Source organism: Astatotilapia calliptera, chromosome 23 (genome assembly GCF_900246225.1).
Source record: "Astatotilapia calliptera chromosome 23, fAstCal1.2, whole genome shotgun sequence".
NCBI classification, from domain to species: Eukaryota; Metazoa; Chordata; class Actinopteri; order Cichliformes; family Cichlidae; genus Astatotilapia; species Astatotilapia calliptera.
The window spans coordinates 16626792-16643090 of NC_039323.1; the positions used below are offsets into that span (position 1 = coordinate 16626792).

The 16299-nt window shown below is 40.0% G+C and overlaps 1 protein-coding gene across 7 annotated transcripts in view; it reads right to left on the bottom strand.

The window, feature by feature from the left end:
• The window catches only part of mcf2l2 (MCF.2 cell line derived transforming sequence-like 2), a 116495-nt gene that overhangs the window by 26293 nt on the left and 73903 nt on the right, over positions 1–16299 (bottom strand). For all 7 annotated transcript variants that reach the window (XM_026158154.1, XM_026158153.1, XM_026158157.1 and 4 more), the window contains exons 22-27: positions 14923–15003; positions 11786–11926; positions 10618–10710; positions 9035–9113; positions 2394–2430; positions 2117–2214 (exon numbers count right to left, since the gene is read on the bottom strand). In XM_026158154.1, coding sequence (XP_026013939.1) covers positions 2117–2214; positions 2394–2430; positions 9035–9113; positions 10618–10710; positions 11786–11926; positions 14923–15003 — 529 coding nt within the window. The remainder of the gene's footprint in view (positions 1–2116; positions 2215–2393; positions 2431–9034; positions 9114–10617; positions 10711–11785; positions 11927–14922; positions 15004–16299) is intronic.

Below are 16299 nucleotides of genomic sequence, written 5' to 3' on the forward strand. Positions count from 1 at the left end.
GTGTTTTAGGACTTAGGGGATGCTTTTGACATCGGCCCCCACTCACTCCAAGAGTATGTCGACACTATACCAGCTAAATTTGAATTATTCTGTCTATTTGAGGCCTTGTCAGAATCACTCTGATTTTCTTATATCCAGAAGCATAGCTTTCCAAAAACAGTCTCTAGAGGGTTTTAACACTAAAATGTCAGCAATGTCAGACTAAATAACACTAGATCATTTCAAAAGCTGAAGAATGGAGAATGCCTCTCCCACTCAGCTCGGCTAAATGCCAGGAAACACAGGAACGGCTGGCACACTCTCGACTCACCCCCCAAAAAATTCTCTGGAGCTGAAGGGAGGATCCAGAGGTACTCTCGGTATCTGGGAAATCGCAGCTTACGGATTTGAAACACATGCACTTCAGTGAGCAGCACCTTCCTTGCACAAATGTGTTGCCTAGGTCCAGACAAGCCAGACTGTAACGCCAATGCATGACAAAAGTCTTTGTAGAAGCAAGATTTGGCTTTTAGGAGCCAACTTGGTAATGCCTCGAGGGAAAAATGCTGTTTTTTTAGTTTAAAGTCTCTATCTGAATGAATAGAGAGCCAGAACCTTCAATCAGATCTGATAGATAGAGCTTCAAAAATGTAATGACTTCACCCTATAATGAGGTTTAATAAGCTTTTCTCCACTGTAAGTTCTAGTTTAACCACTAAAATGCAACGTTCACAAAGGTTTGGCTCCATTAATGGCTCATCTCATAATGATACAGACTTCTATTCAGGCTTCTTTTACTGCCATGTCACTCTATTATAATGAGAAAGTCCCAGTGGGTCAATGGTTGACACAGCTGTTTTAGAGCAAGAAGGTCCTGAGCTCAAACACAGATATGGCCCTTTTCACGTTGACCAAAAAAAGGCAAGGTTAATACTCGAGTTTTTTTTCACAAGCAATAGAATACCAGGCAGCTAAGAAGAGGGAGCTTACAACACTCCAGGATTTACTCAGGGTTAAGAAGCAGACTAAGGAATAGTGCAACACTTTGGCAGACCACTCTGACAAATGATGTGTCTAATCAACGGTAACTGATTGGCGAAGTGGAAAGAGGTGAGTAGAAAGGCACTCAGCTGACAATACTGGCAGGAGGGTAGGACAGGTAGGAGTGGTATGTCTTAAACGACAGTAGAGTAAGATAGTGTCAAACAAACAGAATGAATGAAGGACAACGTGGGACACCATGACAGTTGTGGCTGGCAACAGATTTCCATCACAAGGATAGCTACTGCTAGACTGCATGCAGATCAACAGTCTTTTCAGCAGCATATTTCACAGCCTTGTAAAATTACTGGACCTTTGCTGCATATTTAAAAGTATAATTTGATATATTGATGTTATGCAGCAAACTTTAGATATTAAAGTAATAAAGGGAAACTGAAAAGACAAGATAAGGCGTGATATAAAGGGCATTGTAGAAAGGCTACAGATAAGAAAGTGATAGATAAATAGATAGCACGGATAAAGGGGTGAGACATGGAAGAACTGATGAAAGACAGAAAAAAGGGGTGTTAAGAGACAAGGTGGCTCCCTGGAATTGGCCATAGGGGATGCTTCCTGTCACCTTGAGTTAGTGTTGGCACACAGACACACAGACACAACTTTGATCAACAACCCTTGCTGATAGACTGCTGATAGCCATACACACTAGAAAGCAGCACAGAGGGCTTTCTCACAGGAGACAGGTACAATTTGAAATTGCACCTGTTATCTTATCCCCTACTGCGGCTGACAGCATTGTATTTGTGTTAGTGCGTGCATCTCTGTGTGAGGAGGCTGTACAGCTTCTCTGTATGCTTTTGACCTAACTGCATGTGGAAAGGTTGTTTTTGGCTAAGAGTCTACATGCAGAAGTACAGCACAGAGATTTAGAGGAGACTATGTGTGCATGAACAGCATGTTAGCATGAGAGGCCATGTGCTGTAACCTTGCCCGTTCTTCCATTTTACAATAACTCCATGGAGACTGCAATCTGAAATCTCAAGGTTCACACATCACCCCATCTACAGTTCATTTTACTCAATTCTGGAAGTAATACGAGATGCTGACTTTTTGGTTAGTTTGGCAAGTGAGCTCTCACCTCTCTTCTGCCTCATATTAGGGCTGGGGTTGGACCTCCTGAAGCCTGACTCTGGGCTTGATGAATCAGAGTGTTTCAGTGCCATCTTCCGCACATTCCTATTGAGAGTAGACAGATCAGTGAGAAACTGAAATAGCTAAGATTTCCACTTGTCATTTCCATCCCTGTTCTGAGAGCAGATTTTTTCAGATTCAGAGAGAAGGTTTCAGATTTTCTGCAACTTGGTCATCATGGTTGCTGATTAATTTCTAATTTGTGTGATTCTCTGTTTCCTCACCTCATAGGGGCCCCATAGATGTTGAGCTGGCTGGCTTCTGTGAATGTAAGAGAAACAGAAAATTACTGATGGTCAAACTGGAGCACCGTGAGGTTTAAAACAAGGATTTGCTGCTGGAATCGCTACCTTTGAGCAAGGCATCTGGCCCCAAACATTGCTCAAAGCTACTTTGCTCATCGGTACGTGAGGGATTTTGACTTGGTTTAGTAAATGAGTAAAATATGATTGGTAAATGGAATAGGAGGAATTGGCTTGGATAGCATTTCCATAAAATATTCTGCTACTCTAAGGTCGCCATTTTCTGTGCCTGTGTTTGTTTTCCCTTTTGAGAAAAAAGCTGCTGAATTCATTAAAACTCTGCTTATTAACAAAATTGCTCAGTTTTGCCATCTTAACTGTTAGAAGCAGTCGATGTTTCCTTCTTCCTGCTGTCCAGAGCAGAGGCAGCATTTCATTATTTTTCTCTTAGCAAATATTTTCTTTGGTACCACACTGTGGATTTTGTATGTCATGCAGGCCTTGAGGTGGCTTCTGTGTCTTGTTTGTAATCCTCCACTGGTGTCTGGTCCTATTGAATCTGTGTCCTGCACTGTACTGAATACATGGCGGCAGAAGAACTACAACAGTACAAGTCCTCTTTACACAAGTCAAGAGATGATATCAGAAAGACCAAACAGAAAAGAACAAGACAGAAGAAGATACAAAACACCATCTAGTTTTCTGAAAAACTATAAAAAATCAAGGTTTCAAGCTTTATTTCCAGTGCCTATCCTTTAGAGCCATGCTGCTGGCATCTTTTACAACTGGAAGCTTTTATTCTATAATTCATGAGTTATTTCAATGCTTAAATTCTCCCAGAATGCTGTGTCAACTCTATAAGCTGCTTTTACTGGACTGATATCCTGAAATCCTGCTCGGGCTCTATAAAGAAAGAAAAATCCAAACACTTAAGTTCCTGGAATGCAGCTTCAGACATCACCTACATCTAATCAACAGACTTCATAAATGCAACGTTAACAATTCTGGCCTGCCACAAGAATCCTGCTCTGAGGCAGGAAGTCTCTAGAGAAGCATCTAGTAACATAACTGTACACAAGAGGTGCTGCCTTGGCCAAATGGATAGCTCACATAAGTGAAATACCAAGCTCTGTGAATGATCTGGCTTGTTACCTCTTATACCAAGCAACCAATGAGCCTGTCGGAGAAGTGCAGACTCAGCATAGCACCGAATATTGTACTCAGCAAAAAGCATCTATTTTTTCATCATGGACAAAGTGATGTTTTATTCATAAAGGCTAGTCATATTGTGCGTAGACAGTCTGAGAAGAGAGCAGCAGCAGCAGCAAGAGTTTAAATGAGGAGTAACACCATGCATATGGCAAAGTTTATAATGTGATGCACACTCCATCCTCCATGTTTATCATTCATCTAGACAAGGGGTCGGCAACCTGCGGCTCTTTAGTCCTTATACTGCGGCTCCACGTGGTTTGGAAAATAATTATAAGTATTTAACTGAAGTGTATTTCATTTGTGTTAGTTCTTTTTAACTTGTAGTTCTAAATTGGAAGATTATTGTGATCTTGAAATATAAAAATAAAACTATGTTATTATTTTTCATCGCTCAAAATAAGCGTCACACTCACAGAAACCATACCTGCCGAAATGCCGTGCAGACTTTCAACCCCAGGCAGGCCAAGTGGTAAAAACAAACACCGCTCACGCCTCTGCAGGCGCTGTGCGCAGACGGTCAGGAACAGAAGTCCCATTGTCAACATACCACCTGACGATGTTTACATGAACATGCTTTTTTTCTTTATTGGCTACTTTTCACACATGGTTGCTGTAGCCATACAGCCAGCTGTAGTTTTGCAGCTCGCAGCCCGACACACACCAACACAACAGCAGAGAGAGCACAGAATTTAAGCCGGCGAGGCTTGATTGCAGATGTCCACCTCCCCTGCAGCGGCACTGCAGACCACGCCCTGCCACACACATTAACCACGTAAAATAAATGTTTATGCAGATATTTTGCAAATACTTATTTTTCATTTTTTAGCAGCATAGTGCTTTTTTCCAATTATTTTTAATATTCAGATCAAGGCTCCGCTACAGGCTGCAAAATCCCAAAGGTGACATAAGGATGACGGCTCACTACAGTTTTTGTTTCCTTTTTTGTTATATTTTTAGTTTAGTTCAAAATGTGTTCATTCCATAAATAAAATGTTATTTTCTCTGTAGCACTTAATGTATTTCATAAGCAAAACACTTTAGTTGTTTATACAAAGCAAAACAGTGTTATCTTTATTTTAGATGTCAAAAAGTATTTGCGGCTCCCAGTGTTTTCTTTTCCATGGAAACTGGGTCCAAATGGCTCTTTGGGTGTTAAAGGTTGCTGACCCCTGATCTAGACGAATATAGGGTAAGATACATACTGAGATAATTCCAGCGGTACAAAAACTTTGTTTAACCATACTTATAATTCGGCTGCCATTTTCTAAAATAAAGACATTCTTTTAATCACTAATCACAGTTGCTTCCAATGAGCCGTTTTGCTAGGACCACTTTAGTTAAAAGACGATTGTTTTCTTCAGAAGCTCAGGAAGTATTAAATATGCACTATACGCAAACGTCAGAAATGGTGTAAAAGGGAGGAGATGGGTACGTTTGACTTGCAAAGTAGGTTGCAGAGACAACAGCAACTGTGTAATAGCTGGTATATGAGATGTGTAATGGGAAGTTTAAAGGCTATGCTTGAACTAACTAATGGGCACATTGGTTGGTGAGATCAGTCAGTCAAGAATTAGCCATCTTTCTACATCTAAAGCACTTTTCGTTCCTTTGTTCGGTTTTTAGGATCATCATCCTGCTAAATACTGTTCCATTAGATGCCACACCATAAGAGACCTAAAAACCTGTGAGATAACACAGTGGTATGACTTGGTCTGTTTGTATAGGCTAACCCCTATATGTTGTGCTTATCGGGATGATTTTTTTCTAAATCAGTCCAAAAAATATCCTCACTTCATTTTTACATTTTTTTTCTCGACTACAGTCTGACTTTATGATTTTATTGAGCTTAACCCAGGGTTGGCATGGTGTGCTGACATCTCTGAAATAGTGATCATGAAGCCTTTTCATAGTCATTGACCAGAAGACATGCACTCGCCTCCCTTCTTGCTGTGCAGACAGAAAGACATTTTTCTTCACCAAGTAAATGATTTTCCATCACGACTCATCATGTGAAAGACTTGTGTGCCTTGGTCTCCACAGATTATGTTTGCTTGCATGGAACAGCAGTTCAGTTCTACTTCCCTCCTTAAGCAAAATTATTTCTACTCTAAACTCTGCTTAGACTTCACTGAGTAAAGTTGACCAAGTAAGCACGACAATATCATTTATTGTAGAATGTACGCACCAAAATATACAATAAAACCTTTCTGTAGTGCATAAAATCCTTCTTGACCTTGGAAATAGATCAAGGGTGAACTTTTAACTTTCCAGTTTTTAACACAGTGGTCATTGCTAGAGTTCAGTTGTCATGGAAATGACTATGAAAGTACATTTTTGCCCTTTAACTGTTGGAAGAAAGTGCCAGAAAAAGCAGGACCTTGAGTTTAAATAATTTTGTCCTAAGATCCTATTTGCCATTATGTGGCCTGATTTAAATGATTTAAATCAGTCACATTATAATCCAGCCCTTCCTCTTCTCGCTCTCCTATCACATCTATTATCTCTCCTCCTTTTCTCTCAAGCACACAGCTGAGATGACTGCTATGCCTCTTCTCCTTCTCGCCACCCTCCTCTCTTCTAACAATTGCCCCTCCTTCCTTTCATGTTCATCCCTTCAAGCCTCCCTTCATTCCCTCTGAGCTGCCTCTCAACCTCCATCTCCACTCTGAAAATCCCTTTGGACTCTCTCTGCCCATCTCTGTCTCTTTGTCTCTCTCTTCACATCATTCCACCATCTTCCTCTTTTTTTTCTCCCCATCACTTTCCATCTCCTCCCTCCCTTTTTCCTGGACTAATTTCATTCCTTCTCTCTGTCTTTCCTCGCATGGAGTCTGAGGTTTAACTCACAGCGCTGGACCGTCAGAGCCTCCTACAGCCTCTACTCTCCAGGCTTCATGACAGGAATGGTGTGCTATTAGCCAGTCTGCTCACACACAGACACAGGTACACACAGGTTGTCAGCTGGGCAGAGTGTGCAGCTCACATAGTGTGCCTTAGCTGTCAGTCAGGACCACAGAGTAGAACTGTGCAGAACTGACTGGCACAGAAAGGACTGAGGGAGAGAGAGAGGGGTGTGGGTTGCTGTGTGTACGTGTGTTTATGTGGTTTTGTGTTTTCTCATTGTTTGGTGTTGCTTCATATTGATAAAAAATATTTTCAGCACATATTGTTGTCTTGGGGTTTCTATTTTTATTTTTTTGAGTTTATAAAATGTCAGAAAATAGTGCCTAAAGTCAGCTCTTCAAATTATTCTGTCTGAACAAACCACAGAGATCTTTTTATTTATTTATTTTCAAATTATGTAAAGGAGACAAAAGCATTAAATTCTCACACTTGAGCATCTGGAACTGTAGAATATTTAGTACTTTTGCCAAGAGGATGAATTAATTTGAATAAATCAGCCAGTGAAATTGTTAGATATTAAAGGAGAACCACTAATTTTAGATATATCAGTCAATTTATATCATACATTATATAAAGTGCTATCATAATGTTGCTTGTTTGCTATTAAAAGCAAAAGAGAATACAAAAAATAAAGCATAATTTTTCTGATTTACCCTTTAGGATCAACTTCTCTTGCATCTGTTTCCCACATCCATTCCTGCGTCCACTTTTTCATCACACTTTTATATCAAGTTCTGTTCTGACCACTGAACTAATATGAAAAGTAAGCATCAACTTCTGTGTCAAAACGACCAGACTTTGATGCTGATGATTTTTACTGTTCAAACTATACACGAAAGATCCAACAGCAGTCGGATGATCATGAGATACATCAGATTCTCCCTTGAAGAAAAAACTGGACAGACTATCCAAAGACTATCAACGCAAAAGAACTGTACCACTACTGTAACATAATAGCACATAGCAGACTGAAATCAGGGACTTTTTGCCCACATCAACACAATGTTCACCTACCAGCTGACTTACCCACTACTGCTACTAACTACTTTTTTTTTCTCTTTTCCAAAATATAATTCAGATTGAAGATTGGCCACTTTGCCACACTGGAACAGTTCCAGTGCTCATGTCATGGGCCCACAGGGACAGAAAATGGGCTTCCACAGAATAATCTTACAATAGCTGCTGCCGTGTCGAGGTGTGCTAAAAGGTGACTTTGAAGAGGAGATCAGCCAAATTAAAATGAGGTCAGGATTTTTTGATTTTGATTTAAGAAGTACCAGAACCTAGATTGCAATTTGTATGCTATACAACATTTTTTAGCGGCTCTGGACATGGTTATTTGAGGTTTGATGATATATTAATGTCTTCGATGGAATTCCATCTACTAAGCAATCTAACATGATTAGAAACAAAAAGAAGCGCTCGATAGCAAATAAAAAAACTGATGACATAAATCATTTTTCTGACAGCCTTCATTAATGACACAGTGTGTTAAAAAATGGAGAGCAAGGCAAATATGTTCCTTGAAAAAAAAAAAAGTTAATCAAACCAACAGGTACCCCTATCATAGAAGCCAGTATACAGAACTATAATTGTTCATGTTTTTATAGAGGATTGAACTTCATGCTGACTAAATGATCTGGGTCATTTAGTCAGCATGCAGTGTGAATGTTTGGGACAGCTGTGCTCTACATTCTTCATCAGTTCAGTTCTTCATCGTTGTATAAAATCAAAAAACAGCTTGTTGCAAAATTGATATAGAAGCAAGCCACTGCTTGTTTCATGTAAGTCGTATAAAAACAGACAAAATTATATTGCCTGCTTCGAACTACATGTAAGTTTTATGTCAGGTCAGAACCTAAATAAAGGTTTAAAACTACAGAAGACTTAAGTCAAAAACAATGCTTGATCCTTTAAGGACAGTACTCAGCTGTTTGAATACAAGGTGCTGTAGCAGCTAAAGCTTGTCATGGTGTATTAATGCAGTGTACTTGTAGAACGGCTACATGTCACCAAGGCTAACACAGAGGGACAGATAACCATTCACTCTCACATGCACACCTATGGGCAGTTTAGAAACACCAACAAGCATTTCTTTGGACTGTGGGAGGACACGGGGAGAACATGCAAGCTCCACACATCTTCTTGCTTTGATGTGGATTTTCTTTTGATGTCATTTTATATATTTAAGTTCTAATAAATATATTCAAGGTCTGAGTTTCATTCATTCGTTAGAATGTGTGCATCAACGCATGAGGTACCATGAAGACGTTAAAAAAATAACAATGGCACAACAGCAGAATGTGTGAGTGTAAACGTTTTCACGCTAAAACCAAAAAGTTATGATTTAACTAATCTAACAGATGCTAACAGGTGAACTTATCCGAGCAGAGAGGAAACTTCATCCTTCACCTGCTGGGACTGAAGTGTGATCCTGTGAAAGATGAGGTAACACAGACGAACAGAATTATTCTCAGATGAAAAGGTGTGTGTGTGTGTGTACATACCTCTGCATGCTTCCAGCTGGCCTGTAAGAACTTTCCGAATCTCTGACACCCACATATTTTTCACATCCATGGAAGGAGCCTAGGGAGGAATAAATACATACATAGATACACACAAAGATAAATCAAGCACATATACACAACAAAAGCATCTTAACATTAATGCTGAGTGAGAAACTGATTGGAGAGGTGTGTGGTGCAACACTGCCCCCAAGAGCACACCTTGTGTATCATGGATTTCTTCCAGGAAGAATATTTCACTGAAATTACATCAGGGGGTCACATTAAGCAATAAATTAGACACATTATGCTTTATATGAATTCATTGCCATAAGGATATCATTTTCCAGTTCTTATATGCATGAATGTACAGACTTCTAAAAAGCAGTCACAAACATATTTAGCAGTTTCATAAATACCCTAGCCTCTGTCATTATTATCTACAATGTGTCTGTGAAGGTTCTCAGTCATCCAGGTCATCGTAGTCAAAGGAGCTTGCAAAGAAAAGCGTCTGGACTTCTTTAAGTTGCTTGATGACGTTTCACCTCTCATCCGAGAAGCTTCTTCAGTTCTAAGGTCAAATAGTGGAGAGTCCCAGATATAAACCTAGTGGGAGTATCCCCCCACAGAGGGACAAAAGGACCCCCTGATGATCCTCTAATCGCCTGAGCCAAGGTGTGAAACTGGGTGTGGGTCATAATCAGCCAGAGTTTCGGGTGAGCTCATTGTGAAACCTGGCCCCACCTTATCATGCGAATTCCTAAGGTCAGATGGCCCAGGATGTGAGTGGGCGTTAAGGCGTATGGGAAGGGAACTCAAAACTGGATTATAGATGGCAGAGAGTTGGTGTCGTAAACCCCCGCCTCTGTTCAAAGATGGTCGCTCACAGTGGACATAGATGGCTTCTTTCACTCCTCTTTCGAACCGTCTGTCCTCTCTGTCCAAAATGTGAACATTGGCATCCTCGAAAGAGTGTCCTTTATCCTTAAGATGCAGATGGACTGCTGAGTCTTGTCCTGTGGAGGTGGCTCTTCTGTGTTGTGCCATGCGCTTGTGAAGTGGCTGTTTGGTCTCTCCAATGTAGAGGTCTGAGCATTCCTCGCTGCACTGTACAGCATACACCACATTGTTAAGTTTGTGTTTTGGCGTTTTGTCTTTCGGGTGAACCAGTTTCTGTCTGAGCGTGTTGCTGGTATTTCAGACCCAGCAACATGAAAGTAACTTCCAAGCTTAGAAAAAAGTCCCACAACCAGCTGCCAAGAAACTGTTTAGGTTGTGACATGATTAATGGTTTCAGGAAGCAGAAGAAACCAAAAATTGTTGTTTTTATTTACTAAAAGAATGGCCTAATACAGTTTAAGAGGACTGAATTTTGAAGGCTCCTGTTGACCGAATAGCTAATAAACAAAAGAAATGTGACAAGAGACCAGAAGTAGATGTTTTTAGTAAAATCAGAAATAAAAAGGTAGAAATGTAGTACTGCTCCAAATAAATAAAGTGAGCTGGGTTCCATCACAGTTTCAGAGGAAAGGGTAAGCTGAATGAATCTGAACATAAAGCAGAAAGGAAAGGTTGCATCAACATACCTGGATGATGTAAACTTCCTCTCTGCCGTTGTACCAAACCTCAAACTTTTTGCTGTCACCTTTGACATTCTCTGTGATCCCCACAGAACTCATCTGAACAGAAACAGGACACAGACACTGAGATTCAGTATGTTAGAGATGAACTCTGTCAAGTGATGCACAGAAAAAAAACTCTTTCATTAGCAGTCACACAATAAATACGCATTTTATATGTTATTCGTCACAACGCTCCCAAAGTATAACAGTCACTTAAGGTGATAATTATTTTCCAGGACATTAACAAACCAGAGTCATAAACTAAAGCCATTAAACGTCTCAGGCTAGCAGTATTCCCAAAGTATTGCCATGCTATAAAGTAATGTGAATAAGCTTTGAGATTCCTATTTAAATACCAACTGTGAATTTATCATAATAACAAGTAGGGGTATACTAATAATAGTGGTAATCATGAGCTTAACTGCTGACCCCTCTTCACCCACAATACGACAAATGCATTTAGCTGAATTAATCTTATACCTTTAGATAAATTAAACTATTACAGACTTTGAGGCTTAGATGTCCTTTCTACTATCTACAGGACTTCACAGGCAACAAGTCTGTACAACTACTAGTGGATGCCACTGGCTATTTAGCAATATTCAGTTAAAAGGTTTGCTCCCTTAAAAAACAGTAGAATAGCTTCAAATAACCATCATTAAGTCCAAAATGATGTATTTTAATGGTATTAATAGGGTTACTCTATCCTAGTGGTTCTGAAACGTTCTCATTAATGAAATCTGTTTGGTTTTTGTCTGTTTTATAAAACAGCTTTTAATTATTATTTGCATAATTATGTGCATTATCTGGTACTTTTTAAAATTAAGCATCATCTTTATCTGCAATACTTAAAAGGAACTATTGAAGACAAATTAGTTGATGTTCTTCAATAAATAAATAAATAAAAATGCCCCAGTAGTGGATAAATAACAACTATTGGGACCTATTGAACTCTAATCTAGATTAGAGTTCAATAGATCCCAATATATCATTTAAATCAGCTTTAAATGAGAAGGTGTTTGATGTCTAATTTCGCTGCAGGCAACTGCAGGTGACAAATAAAGGCTTATTCATTCAAACAAAGTGCAGGCTATGCACACTTAACCCACACACATCCCCATCGTTATCTGACCTTGAGTGAGTGTTTGAAGCTGTAGGACGGGGTCTTTTCATGTCCATCAGTGGTCTCCTCTCGTTTCTTACAGAACAGCAGCATCTTATCATACAGAAAGAGATGCCTCTGCATAGGCTTAAACCTCGCCAGGTCCTTCACCTAAGAGCAGGTAATCTGTCACTTATCACATGCGTAAATAACTGTGTAAAATTCAGAAATTAAATGTCAACAAAGACCCATGACAGATGACCCTGTAGCATCACTCATATTGTTATTATTTAAGCAAACAAAAAAATGTTCGAACAAACCTGAATACATCAAAGGCACATGGGATGGGTTTGTATTTAGCTATACATATAAATGTTAATGACTGCATCACTCTAAGCTGTTTACGTTTTGTTTCCATTGTGTCTTGGTTATTAATCATCAACTGATAACATAAACAGCAGAACAGCACTGCGCTATAATGCTTCCAAGGACAAACCTGAATGCTGTGCTGCCTGTTTAAGTTGAAAAAGAGGCAATGAAATTCATGTCCTTCAGTTTAAATATGCTCTTCTTTGCCACGTACCCTTTCTTTCATTCTTTTGCTATGAAATGCTGGTATGTTCTATATCAATAGAGTTTCCTTGCTATCTCTCATCAACAGAGCTTGATCAAATATCTAGATGTGCTTGCATATGGTTTGATGTTGTTGGTAAAAATGTGTATAAAAAACTACTGAAACGTATGCCTGTCTTTTCTGGTACTCTTCGCTGCAGCCCCCGGGCAGTTGAAGCAAATGGCTGCCCCTTACATTGGTCCTGCCAGAGGACACTTCCTGTTGAAAGGTAGTTCCTCAAACCCTCAATCATGCTTGATCATAGGGGATCATCTGATTGTTTGGATTCCAGCTGCTGTACTATTATAGGGTCTTTACTCCGCAATATAAAGTGCTTTGAGATGGCTGGTTTGTGAACTGGTGCTACATAAATAAAACTGAATAGCCGGTCACAACAGATTTGGCAACCACAGCAGAGCTATAAAAAAAAATGGAAATGAGACTCAACCAGAAATTCACTGACTGGAGCAGAACAATATGAGCTGAACACACAAAGTATCAAAGGCACTTGGGATGGGTTTGTATTTAGCTATAGATGTAAATATTAATGACTGCATCACTCCGAGCCACTTTAGCTTCGCTTCCATTGTGTCTCGGTTATTAATCATCAACTGATAACATAAACTGCAAAACAGTATTGCATTATAATGCTTCCAAGGACAAACTTGAATGCTATGATGGTTCTTTATGTTGAAAAAGAGGAAATGAAATACATGTTCTTCATCTTAAATACGCTCGTCCTTTTTTCCAATGATTCGCTATGAAATGCTGGCATGGTTTAGCCCTGAGTTTTGGCCTCCTGCTGGCTGTGCTCTTGCATTCCTTATTTAGCAATTTCTGTATCAATGATAGAGGTGCCTTGCCATTTCTCATCAAGAAAGCGTGATGATCTTCTCTAGATGCGCTTGCTTATGGTTTGGTTGTGCTTTGGACACAACTGATCCGGTTTCCACAAAGTGTTTTAGAGTGATTGTCATAATTTGACACATCAAATTATAGAGCTCCTGTTTCCTCTGAAAAGAAAAAAAAAAGTGATCGAGGTTCTGCAGTAAAGGCCATACACAGCCTTGTTTATGAAAGGTAAACTGTAGCTGCAGATTAATTAAGCCTAGAGACCTGTCAGCAATCATCTGGCAACCTCTGCTTGTGATGGAAAAATGTGTTCCATAAGTGACTGGTAGTTGCTGGCAGTAGGGATGGGTATTGATAAGATTTTCACGATTCCGATTCCATTTTCGATTATGTTTAACGATTCAATTCTTTATCGATTCTCTTATCGATTCTTTTTTAAAAAGGAGAACACTAAGGTCGATTAGCTTAGAACTTTGTTTTACATCTTCTCTTTAAACAAGATAGAAATTTAGGAGTAACATGGCCTTACAAATCCAGCAGTGAGATCTTAAGAGATCCAGCCTACGGCTCTTTAATGGGGTGTCACAGGGTCCCCGGGAAAAAAATTGTAAATGTAAAATAATAAAATAAATATTCTTCTGTTGCAATAACAAAGTATAACATAAATTATTCTGCAGCAATTACACAAGAATATCCAGTAATGGCCCTGCCTACAATTAAACACATTCACTTACCAAAAATCGGGGCATCTGCTGTGGCAAATGGGTGCAAGCCTTTGACCACAAACTTAGTCACTGCTGGGTGACATTCGTCTATCCTGGCCTGAAAGGAGACGCTACCGGTAGACTGCAGCGAGAACTGCCAGCATCTGAGCCAGCCAGACTCTGTCTGTCTCTCTCAACATGGTCACCTAAATGCACAGTAATGGCAGGTTTGTAATAAGGCAGATCGCGCTAACATAATATGCACTGTTAGTTGATTATTTACCTGCCGCATTAACGGGAGAGGACGTGCAAATGTTACCGCTGCTGCTGGGTTGAGATTCACGAGTCCGGAGCGGAATTAAAAACACAACATTCATTTAAGGTCATCGCGTGTTTTGTGAGCAAATGCTTTTGCATACTCGTAGTGTTTCCTCCCTTAAATGAAATATCTACTTTGCAAGTATTGCAAGTTGCCCTGTTGTCATCCGTTCTCATAAAGTATAACCAAACTTTTGAGCGTTTGAGCCGCTTAGGCGCCGTGTTTCCTGCCAGGTAAATGACGCTCAGCAACGTGGTGACGTCATTCGGGGCGACTGGAATCGATAAGGGAATCGTTTGCAAAAATGGCAAACGATTCCAAGGAATTGAAACAGTGAGAACCGGGTCTCAACAAGAACCGGTTTTCGATACCCATCCCTAGTTGGCAGCATAAAATTGTTCACAGCAGCACCCTCTTTGCAACTGTTTTCCACTGGCAACAATCAGCAGTCTCCAGCAACCACTCGACAACCAGTCAGGTAATCTCAGACTGGTCTCCTATTTGCTTTTATTTCACTCTGAAATATGTAAAGCTAAGAAGGATGTATTTATTTTTCTTGCATCTTAATGAATGTAAAGTATCCAGACTTGTTCATTGCGACTAACTAATGTTAAGGTAAACGACAGGACATCCATAGGGCAATATTCAACACTGGTAAAACAGGAGTGTGGGAATTTACTTTGCTGTGGCCTTTCTTGTGGTCAGTCCACACATTGAAGGATCCCTGCATCAGCAGCTTCCCCAGTTCACTCAGATTTCCCTGCAAACATCAAAAGACTGTCAGATCTGTGAAACACATTTTTTTTTGTGGTGGTGGTGGTGGTGGTGGTGGGGGGGGGCATAACTATTCGCAGTAGTAAATGTTTTAATACAGCTTCAGTTCAGTTATGGCACAAAAAGTTGGCAACAAAAGCTCATTATTTAAGCATACTTTTTGTATGAACAGTACAACACTTCCATGTGTTAACAATGATCTGAATGCACATGCTGGCGCTGGTAAGATACCCCCAGTTATATGTAACCCCACCCACACCCAGTCAATCACAACTCATTTAAGGGAAGAAGGAATTTGGATGTTTGCCAGAGCAAACATCTTAGCCCAGATATCATCTATGAGGAGACCTGAATATGGCAGGTCACAAAAGATTCCCATTAAACCTGCTAAAACTTGAAGAGTTATTCTAAACCTAAATTTTGAAAACCTGGGCCCTATTCCAGGAAGCCGGTTTAGAAAACTCAGAGTGAAAAACGATACTCAGGGTTGAGTAACCCCGAACTGTCCGACTCAGAATATTCGGTTTCAGAAAGGCTGATAACAATTAGTTCAGGCAACGCGGAGTTGCTTTAACCCCAAGTTAAACGCGCGCACGAGGATACATAAAGCCCTGATTAGTGGAGCACAGATTAAGCGAGTCACCATGGAGACGGAGGGAAAGAAGGCGCGGTCAATGTATTTTACAGCGCTTGAGGCCGAAATTCTGATGGCAGCATATGCCGATAACATGCAAATTTTGCGGAAAAAAAGTAACACAGCCTCAGCTGCAAAACAAAGGGAGCATGCATGGCAAAACATAGCCGACAGAGTCAATGCGTGAGTGTTAATTTAAACATTGATCTAGGGATTTCCACCCATATAACACGTTATTTTTTTTTATTTTATTTTTTAATTTATACATTTGATTTTGTGATGTGATGTGAGCGCAGGTGCAACCCAACAGGCCCCAAACGTTCCTGGCAGCAAGTAAAAATGAAATGTAAAAATATAGTCCAAACAGGTAAGGCGTAATTGTATTATGAGCCATAGTGCTTGGTCTGTTTGTCCCATGTAAACCAATTGCAGTTAGAGGCTACATTAATTTCCTTCTGTAAGCACTTATTGAAATTATCTGAGCACATTACAAGTACATATTTGCTTACTCTGTATGCTCAAATGTGACCCGTTATAGCCAACAGAAAAAAAGCGGAGGCCCGAAAAACAGGTGGGGGTCCTCCACCACCACCACTCACAGAGCCTGGCCACTTGGCTTCCACATTTGTGATAATGTTGGCAGCATCA